The 10,315-nt window shown below is 54.8% G+C and overlaps 1 protein-coding gene across 2 annotated transcripts in view; it reads left to right on the top strand.

The window, feature by feature from the left end:
• Nucleotides 1–10,315, top strand: part of PPM1F (protein phosphatase, Mg2+/Mn2+ dependent, 1F) — a 35,329-nt gene that overhangs the window by 2,346 nt on the left and 22,668 nt on the right. Inside the window, exon 2 of one of the 2 annotated variants that reach the window (XM_011947325.1) lies at nt 4,514–4,779. The exons of the other annotated variant lie outside the window; for it this stretch is intronic. Coding sequence (XP_011802715.1) covers nt 4,574–4,779 — 206 coding nt within the window. The 5' untranslated portion in view covers nt 4,514–4,573. The remainder of the gene's footprint in view (nt 1–4,513; nt 4,780–10,315) is intronic. 2 annotated transcript variants of the gene reach the window in all.

Genomic DNA, 10,315 nt, shown 5'->3' with positions numbered 1-10,315 from the left:
AAAAAAAAAAAAAAAAAAAGTTAACAGTGAATATGATAGTTTTGTTACACTATAGTGATGCAGTTTCCTTTTCTAAGGATTACTGGTGGTGGTTTGTTGTTTTTCATTACCCCAGTTCTGCAGTTAAGCAAGACTTAAGTATTTTTTCTGTGTTCCCTAAAAAACTGGTGGTTAAACCCTGCATTCGTTAAGCTTAGGAGTCAAAACTAATGCACTAGAGGAAAATAAATGTTTTAAATTTCATATAAAGAAAACTTTTTACAAGTCAGATGTGAGCAAAAGTGCCATAGAGACATGAGAGAGAGCATGCTGGATCCAAAGGTGGGGAGATTTCAGCAAAGCCTGAAAGGATCCGAGAGATCTCGGGAGGCAAAATGGAGGGAGGACACCACAAAACAAGGAGGGGAGGGGCTGCCCTAGGGTCAGAGAGACACAGAAATGGAAGGAGGAGCCGTGAGAGAGCCAAAGCCCAGAGTTGGTGGCCAATGAGGGACAGGTCAGGGAAAGAAGGAGTCAGAATGACTTCCCAGGTGTCTTCACAGTTAGGGCCCAGGTTCTCCGGCATGAACCCCACCCTGAGACTTTGGGCAAGTTCCTTAGCTCTTCTGCTACAGCCTGCCCTGTGAAGTGGGGATAACCACAAAAGGTTGTTGGGAGGCTAAAAACCATCCCAGGAAGAGTGCTCGGAGCAGGGGCGGATGGCAGCTGGCAGCACCGTCAGCCCCACCCCTGCAGCTGCCCCCCGATGAGTTTGCTTTGCCATTTCCCACCTGTGTGAGACCTTCAATAGGTTCTTGGAGGGTGAGCACCCATTTGGTGTGCAGAGGGGCCCTGATCCAGGAGGAACCAGCTGCCAGTCGCGTTTGGCCAGACTGGTCCAGGCCGGCAGCGCTGGGAGGCAGGAGTCCAGTGTCCCTCCCATGCCCACCCCAAGCTCTTGGTGACTTGCACTGGCTCGTGCACACATCCCTCTCACTCCGAGTCTTTCACTGGTGTGCCCTGGTCAGGAAAGCCTGGCACCAGGCCCTGCCACCTCTGGTGCTCTCCCAGCCCTGCCTCCTGCCTGCGGCTTGCCACTGGCCTCCACGCCATTCCTGATGCTATCTCCTCCAGTTGATCCCTCAAAGAACCATGGCACTGTCCCCTACCCCTCCAGGCACTCCCAGGGCTGCCTCTGGTTTTCCTTGGGTGAGGAATTTCTCCTTCCTGCCGGATGTCCCATGGTGTACCTCAGATTCAGGAGCTTATGGGGAAAAGGAAGGAAATGATTCCTGTCCCTTTCGACTTCTGGGCTCCAGGGAGGGAAAGCTGTGTCCTGGTTTCTCTCCTCACCCCTTGCCTTAGGTTGGTGATGCAGAAACAAGGGCGCTTGGTCCCCAGCAAGCAAGATGGCCCTGGGCACCCTGCCTTTCTAACAAGGGCAGGCAATTGGCACAGGCCCTGAGAGTAAGCCAGCCTATCCCCTCTACAGATGCAGACAGAGCTTCGCACAAGGCATCATCACATCCCGAGACCTCACTTAGCACACGTGGCACAGGCACCATTGAGGTCTGTGCAGGTAGCGGGCACAAGGCACAGGGAGAGCAGCCGGTGACCACAGTGAATCAGGGTCTGCAGTGCAGACAGGAGGGGCCACCCTCCCTGAGGGAACAGGCAGATTGTGGGGAGGAGCTCCCGGCACAGGAAAGAGTACCCCAAGGTCAGGAGGCAAGAAGGAGGCATCTGCATCCCAAAATGTCCAGCAGACGTCACCAGCAAGTGGGGTGAAAGTGAAGGGTCTTGAATTCTGCCCTTGACCGTGGGGCTTTACACTATGGGCAGGGGTTTCTCCAGGGGGGGGCCCTCTGTGTGCTGGAGCAGGAAGCATGCTGTCCTCTCACTTGGATCCTAATCATAAATTCACATGAGCACATTTTGTGGTGAGATGACAGAGCGTCCAGATCACTTGGAATTGCAAGGGAGTGGGCGGAGGCCCCAGGCACTAGCGGTTACTGGGGACAGCTCTGCATTGTTCACATTTCTCTCCCAGAAGCTCCAGGGGGCCAGCGCAGTGCCAGGCAGAAGAGGGGCCCTTGGCTGCTTTCACTGCTTGAGGGCAGCCAAGCTTGCTGGGAAATTCACACCATCTTCAAATGCCTTGCAGCTCTGCTGGGGCATGGCTGGCAGGCCTTGCCGCCTCCTCATTGACCCACTAGGGCTCCCAGCCTCTGCTCATTTCTCCAGCTCACAAAGTCTTCCCTTTGTGGTTTGAATGTCAGTGTCCCTCCTCCTCTCAGAGTGATTTTTCCTTATTTGTTTTGTGTTCTTTTTTTTTTTCTTTTTTGGTAGAGATGGGGGGTGGGGGGTGGCAGTCTCACTATGTTGCCCAGGCTGGTCTTGAACTTCTGGTCTCAAGCACTCCTGTCTCACCCAAAGCGCTGAGATACAGACCTGAGTCACAGCGCCTCGCCAGTTGTTTTATATTCTTGATCTTTTTACCTGCTTGCCTTTTGTAACCTGGGCTGCATTAAATTTACTCCTACTTGTGAATAAATGTGAACCCGAACAATGAATTTAGTTTATCCCCAGAACCTTCAGTAGCAAGCATCCCTATTTCTACATTATTCGTATGTGTCTACTTAAATTACCTTTCAATTTCTGCCTCTTAAAGAAGAGAGGGGTTTTGTGTTTTGTTAATTTACCACCCTTCACCCCTTGCATTCCAAATCCCTCATTGATCAGACATTTAACTTGGTGCTGGGATCTTTCACTCTGCCCACCCCATTTTCTTTTGTGTTTTTTATCTTTAGGCTTCCAGAAGGCTTGTTTCAAGTTAGCAATTCCTGATAAGGACAGCCCTTTTGTGGGCTGTGAGCTCCCTGCATCACTTACTTCCCACTCTCTTCATCCTGCACCTCAGGCCCCTGCCGCAGCCGTCCTTTTAGCAAGGTTTGTAGGCAGAGTCTGTGGCTATTCTAAGACTGATGATTCTAGAAGATTCTCCTTGCCTTCTTCATTCAGTTTTCAGAACGTGGAAGTCCTCATGGAGGTGATGGGCTGTGAAACCGTTCCCCAAATTCTCCACCCTAGAACTTGGGGTGTTCCTCAGAGTCTCATGTCCATTTGTCACCATAGAAGAACGCAGTTTTTCTCCCCGGCTTAGTAACTGTGTAGGATTTCTTTTCTACTTTTTTCTGTATCCAGTCTCATCCATTACTGCGTAGGACTCTCTGAAGAAAGTTTTTTCCCAGCCTGCCTGTTAGACAAAGCCCAAGGTGGAGTCCCCACCGTGGGAGGGTTTGGAGGGTTCAGGCACCCGAAGGGAAGGGGGCAGGAGAGAGAAGGATCGCCCAGGTGTGGGGCCTGGAGGTGAATCCCCCGGACGATGCAAAGAAAATGGGAGTGGTGGTGCTCGAGAACTGTTTGGGTATAGGCCAGGCAGGCAGGCTGGGGAGGCAACTGTGGAGATTCTGAGTTGGGAGAGAAGAAGAGCCAGAGCCAACCTGGAAGGAGGCTCTGAGGCACCTTGTGCCTCTTTCCGGTGAGAGAGAAGCAGGTGAGGGAGTGAAGGCACAGGCTTTGGGATCCCTCTTCGGCCCTGTCTTCCTTCCTGACACCTCAAGCAAGGGACTACCCCTCTCCAAACCTTGAGGTTCTCATCTGTGAAATGGGGGCTTGTCCTGGCTCTTGGGGTGTTAGGGGCAACTCACAGGACTAGTTAGCTCTGGGCATTCCTAAGGACTTAGAGAGGAAGAGCCCACCTGCCCCATAGTGGGGTCAGCGCCTGGAACTGTCCACAGTGCCCCTCTTCCAGCCAGGGCTTAACAGGCCTGAGCCATTCTAGGCTCACAATTCCCTCCTCCTAATAGACAGCATTGAATAGTCTCAATGGTGTCCCAGAGCACCTCCTGTCTGTCCCGGGTTAACCCTCTGCTTCTCTCCTGGCCACCCCTTGGGTGGCCCCAGCAGCCTCTGGGGATTCCTTCCTGCTCCCGCTCTGGCCTGTCTCCAAAACAGCCCTGGGCCGGCCTCCTGCATCTTGGCCCTTCTCTTTCCTCCCCTGAACGCTGCTAGAGCCCCAGCAGGTGTCCCTCCTACCATCTGGTCACCACATCCAGGCTCACAGACCTCGTGGCTTCACTCCCTCACCTCAGAGCCCTGCTGGCTGCTCGGGACCCGCGATCAGGCTGAACCCCCTCACCTGCCTCAGTGCCTGGCCTCAGCATCCCTGTGCAGCTCGTCTCTGGCCATGCTGGCCACCCTCTGCCAGGAGCAGTCTTCCTCCTCTTGTCACTCCTCCTTGACATCGTCCACCCAGCTGCTGCTCCTAGCACCATCTCCTGAGACCAGATCTCTGGATGCCCACAAGTCCCCATCTGGATTCATGTCAGGACAGCGGCCAGGGTTGTCCCTCCACTTACTAGTGGCCCTGAAATGTGAGGCCATGTACCTGCTACGTGGTGCTTGCAGTTGGGCACCTTTATTGCTGGTGCTGTGGCCCCTTGATTCTGCTGACTCTGACATTTCTCCCCAGGGTGAAGCCTGGAGACCCTCTTGCCCTGGCCCAGCTGCAGGCCCCCGGGATGCTCTGGGCATGTCCTCTGGAGCCCCACAGAAGAGCAGCCAGATGGCCAGTGGAGCTGAGGAGACCCCAGGCTTCCTGGACATGCTCCTTCAAGACTTCCCAGCCCCACTGAACCCAGAGGACCCTCTGCCATGGAAGGCCCCGGGAATGGTGCTCAGCCAGGAGGAGGTGGAGGGCGAGGTGGCTGAGCTGGCCATGGGCTTTCTGGGCAGCAGGTAAGCCTGTGCAACCCCAAAGGGGACAGGGAGCGAGGGCGCGGCGCCAGGGCCTACCAGGGATGTGGTTGCTGTTCCCCCATACGTCTAGCTCCACATGGGGATCTGCAGCCCCAGATCCCTATGGCAGCACTGTGTGGACTTCCTGTGGCTGCTGTGGCAAAGCACCACACACTGGGCACTCAAAGCAGCCAAAGCTCATTCTTTCACAGGGCCGGAGGCCAGAGTCCAAGATCAAGGTAGTGACTGTGCCATGCTCTCTCAAAGACTGTAGGGAAGAGTCTGCTCCAGGCCTTTCTGTTAGTGCCCGGCCTTGACTTCCTGGAGGTCCTTGGCTTGTAGACTCATTCCTCCTAGCTGGCCTTCTTGCACGCAGCATCTCCCTATGTGTCTTCACACCTCCCCACCTGCTGTGTGTCTGTGGCTCCTCCTCTTGTAAGGACATGGGCATTTTGGACCAGGGGCTGCCCTCTTACAGTGTGACCTCATCTGTATTTCTTTTCGTGGAGAACGGGGTCTCGCTATATTGCCCAGGCTGGTCTCGAACTTCTGGGCTCCATGGATTCTCATGTTTTTTTTTGCCTCCCTAAATGCTGGGATTACAGGCATGAGAGAGTGCTGTGCCCAGCCAATGTGACCTCATATGGGCATAACTAATTACATTTGCAAAGACTTTAACTCCAAATAAGATCATATTCTGAGCCACAGGGGGCTGGGACTTCAACATACCTTTTTGGGGAACAATTTAATGCATAACAGGTGATAAGCAGTAAGTCCTGTTTCTGGTGCATATGATGGATGAGGAGGCAGAGGTGGGTAGATGAAGAGGCTGGCCTGAGGCCTTATAGTCAAGGAGTGGCTGGGCCACATGGCACCCCGACCACCATGATCTGAGAGGTAGTTGGCACTGTCCCGCTTCCACAAGTGAGGAAGCCGAGGCACAGAGAGGTAGCACAACCAGCTTAGCAGATTTTGGGGAAGATAGAGAGTTATGTGTCCACCAGCAGACAGTGTAGCTGTCTCCTAGGCTGACCTCAGAGGTCCCTTCCTTGGAAGACCGTTGCCCTCCCCTTCCATTTATTCATTCATTCTGGAAGTATTTGTTCCAGGAAAGATGGTGAAGGACAAGGTCTCTTCTCGAACCCTCTCTGCTCAGATAGGGTCTTGGAGTCAGGCTGTCTGTCTGGCACAGGGGACAGCTCATGGAGGTGAGCAGGCTGGTGGGCCACATGCTGTTTCTGTGAATCTAGTCCCTTGCTGAGGGGATGTGCCCATGGTCCCCAGTCCCAGCATTACCCAGATCACCTGAAATATCACCTGAAGCCAGGACAGGCCCTCAGCTATAGCTCCCTCTGACAGAGCCTCTGTCCTCAGTGCTGCCTCAGTATCCCCCAAGTGTGCACTTCCTTGGCCCCTTCCAGCAAATCAACTCTGTTCCTGACACCGACCAAGGGCCTATTTTCCTTGACCACAGGCCCCAGCAGTCAGTGACTTGTGCTCTCCTTGTGCGGCATGGGTGCAAACGTTGCTAAGTGTCAGCCACATGCAAGGGCCATGCCACCCAGCATTCCTCACAGCCGCCTAGAGCTCAGGAGGAAAGGCCCAGTGACGACGCTCCATGAGGTTGTGGCATGTGCGAAGGGTGTTATTGGCTTGTTTTGAGGAAATATTTTAGAGATGTGGTACAAAGTGAATCGGCCCCCAGTGGTGGAGTAGAGTGGGCCCAGTGGGGGTGCCGCGCACGGGAGGTGAGGGAAGGCCCCACGTTCTGCCTTCTTGAGAGGAGCAGGTGGCACTCTACAGGGAGCAGGGGAGTCCAGACCAGGGAGTTCTGCAGCCACTGGGTCTTCGTGGAGGTGGCATGGGGCCATCGCTGCCCTGAGGCGAAAAGCCAGGCCCAGGACAGAAGAGTTGATGCACCTTGGCCCAAGCGTGAGGTGACCAGGCAGAGCCAAGTGGTGCCAGCTCCAAACTGGGAATCAGGTGGAAAAGCCGTCCCAGGGAACGACAGAGCCCAGGGGTTTGCTGGGCCTGCGTGGGGCACAGGTGCCGAAGACAGACAGGCCACAGCACCGGGGTGACACATCAGCCTTCTGTTCCTGGGCAGGGGGAGAGGGGCGCGGAGCAGGACCCCAGGGAAGGATCCAAGGTGGGAGGGCCTGGAGGGCTCAGGAGTGAGTAGGCAGTGCAGGTGACCTGCCCAAGAGGGCCCTGAACCAAAGTTGGGGTCAGTGCTGGGGACGCAGGGGAGGGCAGTGGGTTTTGGTTTTGATGCGGGAGCAGCCGGACTTGTTGAGCAGCTGCTGTGTGAGCCACCTAGTGATGGGTGTGACCAGGAGGGGCGAAGAGCTCACAAGCCTCCTCAGCCCCCGGGAACCCACCTTACATGGTGGACAAAAATGGAGTATTTGAAGGTGTTATTTGTTCCAGCCATCGTATTGGATTTATTTTTTAAGTTAGTTTTGTTCTTTTCTAGCACGTTCTTTCACATGCAGGTGTGGATGTGCATATGTGTAGTCAGCACTTGGGGTCTCAGTCTCACATGTTGTGTACACTAAGTCCAGCTGTTCACACATACGCACTCACATGTGCTCATACATAGTCACGAGTTCCACCTCCCAGCTCTGCTTCTTGTGTCCCAGCCTAAGGATGGGCTCTTGGGCATGAAGGGCTTTGAGCATCTTGGTCCCTGAGCTCTTTCACAGATTGCAAAAGGCATCCTTCTGGAGGCTATCCAGGAGTCACAACACCTGGTCTGTAGGGGGCTGTTTATGCCTTGTCTCCCCTCTTGTTTGTAGCCTCCTGTCACATACTTGAGTCCCTGAGCAGTGCATACCATACACTAATGATTTGAGTGTGGTTTTCATCTCTGCCACTAGATTATAAACCCCTTGTAACAGCCCCTGCCCCAAAGTTGGTGAGACAAGTGTTTCTCAGGCACCTGGGCCTTGCACACAACTTGGCTTGTCCCTGGAGTATCTTCTTGCCTTGTGCAGGAGCCTGCTCTGCAGGGACCAGAATCAGGGTGGATCTGCATGGTGCAGTGACTCAGGGCTGAGGGCCTCTAGGGTGTGTCCCAGGCCAGACCCTGGGATGAGGCAGGAGCTGTGTCCAGGAAGGGGACGATGGTAGCCCTTGGCCAGGCATTGTCTGGGTCCCCACAGCCGGAAGTTGCCTCCCTGCCCCCAGCAGCAGTGGCGGGTGGGCAGGAAGCTAAGGCCTGGCCTCACCGGGACCAAGGGGAACAGGCGTCCCTCCTCTCTGCTGTGCAAAAGGAAAACCCAGCAGTTGGCAGGAAACCCCCAAATGGCAGAGGAACTCATTTCTCATGTCTTGGCTGGTTGTTTTTCAAAGGCAGTTCCAGAGGCTTCTCCCATGAGTCACCCTTTCATTTTAAAAAATCAGGAATCCGCTGAGCATGGTGGCTTACGCCTGTAATCCCAGCTACTCGGGAGGCTGAGGCAGGAGAATCACTTTCTGAACCCGAGAGACAGAGGTTGTGGTGAGCCAAGATCACGCCATTGCACTCCAGCCTGGGCAACAAGAGCGAAACTCTGTCTCAAAAAAAAAAAAAAAAAATCAGGAATCCATCCCTGTCGATTCCTCAGACCATCAGTAGATGCCTGGGGTGCGCAGCCCCCATGGAACAAGACCTGCCAGCCTGTGCCATTAGAAGGTCCTCGCCTTCCAGTGAAAGCCGGGAGTGTCAGCCCAGTGCAGAATTACCTCGTCACCCCAGGCATGCCCCCCAGCCCCCACTCTCAGGGACAGGCACACAGGGGTGAATGTGTGTCATCCAACTTCCAGGGCCCCCACTGGGTGGGAAGGCAGATTCCAGGGGTCAAAATGCATGCTAGAGGCCATAGGGCCACTGAGGGAGTGACCCCTTCTGCCCAGAAGAGCCAGGGGTGGCTCAGAATTTTAGACACTTCTCCCCACAGCCCTCCTCAGCCACAGCTGGCTTCAGTGTCCCTACCTCCAAATTTCTTCCCCTGATCTGCCCCGTAGCTGTCTTTTGCCCTGCCTACCTGCTGAAAGATGCTAACCCAAGGTTAGCATTTCCTCCCGTCGGTTTGCTTTCAGCTTGCTGCGACCTCCCTTTTTACCCACTACACCTCCTCGACTGCTCAGCTCTGTTCTCTGACATTGAAAGCAGTGACCCAGTCTCACTTCTTAAAATGTTTCCTTCGTGGCACCCAGAAGGCCACCCTTGGGGTCATCCCCACTTTGCTAGCCATACTCTGGCCCTGTTGGACTCAGCCCCCTATCCTCATTCATTCTGAAGCTCCATCTCCGGCCTAGACCATGTTCTTGCAGGCCCTCAGGCCTCTTGACCACTGTGGAAATGGAGCCCATTGCCCATCCCCTGCCTGATCCTGTTCCATCCCCATCAGGGTAATTAACTGCACCACGAGCCTCCTAGTTGCTCAGAACAGAAACTTCAACACTGTCCCTGCCCTTCCATCTATACTGCCCGACTCTGTCTGCTCCTGTTTGTCTCCACGGCCCTGCCCAGCCTAGGTCTTGGACTCTCTCCTCTAGACAGTCATCCCCTCCCTGCCAGCCCACCCTCCACACCAGGGTCAGAGAGGCATAAAAGCCTCATCTGATCATGCCATGTCCCTCTTCAAACAGACCAAAGGCGTCCAGGCACGGTGGCTCATGCCATTATCCTAGGACTTTGGGAGGCTGAGATGGGAGGATCACTTGAGGGCAGGAGTTCAAGACCAGCCTGGACAACATAGCGAAACCCCACCTGTACAAAATTTTACAAATTAGCTGGACATGGTGATGTCTGTAGCCCCAACTACTGCCTGTAGCCCTAACTACTCTGGAGTCTGAGGTGAGAGGATCTCTTGAGCCCAGGGGTTTGAGGCTGCAGTGAGCCATGATTGCACAACTGCGCTCCAGCCTGGGAGACAGAGCAAGACCCTGTCTCTAAAAATAAATAAATAAAACCCAGACCAATGGCAGTGCTTCCCTGTTAGCATAAAGCTTGGCCTGCCCTGTTCCCACAGCCCCTCACCCTGACAGCCCCTCACCCCGGCAGCCCCTATGGCCCCGTCCCCTCAGGGACCTCATGGACCACGCACAGCCGCTTCCTCTGCTGACAGCCCCTCACCCTGGCAGCCCCTATGGCCCCATCTGCTCAGGGACCTCATGGACCACGCACAGCCACTTGCTCTGCTGAGTGTGCCCGTGGGTCCCACAGCCCAGGATCAGTTTCCTGGAGCTGCTGTACAGATGACCACAGACCCAGCAGCTTAAACAACGGAAGTGTGCCTGATGGTGCTGGAGGCTGTCGTCTGAGATCAGGATGTTGACAGAACTGGCTCCTTCTGGTGGTTTGTGGGCAACCCTTGGCATTACCTGGCTTGTAGGCTCATCCCCCAGGTCTCTGCCTCATGTTCCCATGGCATTCTCCCTGTATGTGTGTCTGTGTCCAAATTCCTCCCTCAACTCAGAGCGTCTCGCTCTGTCGCCCAGGCTGGAGTGCAGTGGCACAATCTTCGCTCACTGCAACCTCCACCTCCTG

This window comes from Colobus angolensis, unplaced genomic scaffold (assembly GCF_000951035.1).
Source record: "Colobus angolensis palliatus isolate OR3802 unplaced genomic scaffold, Cang.pa_1.0 Scaffold260, whole genome shotgun sequence".
NCBI classification, from domain to species: domain Eukaryota; kingdom Metazoa; phylum Chordata; class Mammalia; order Primates; family Cercopithecidae; genus Colobus; species Colobus angolensis.
Note: the sequence above shows the minus strand (reverse complement) of the source record. Positions and strands in the feature narration are given on the sequence as shown.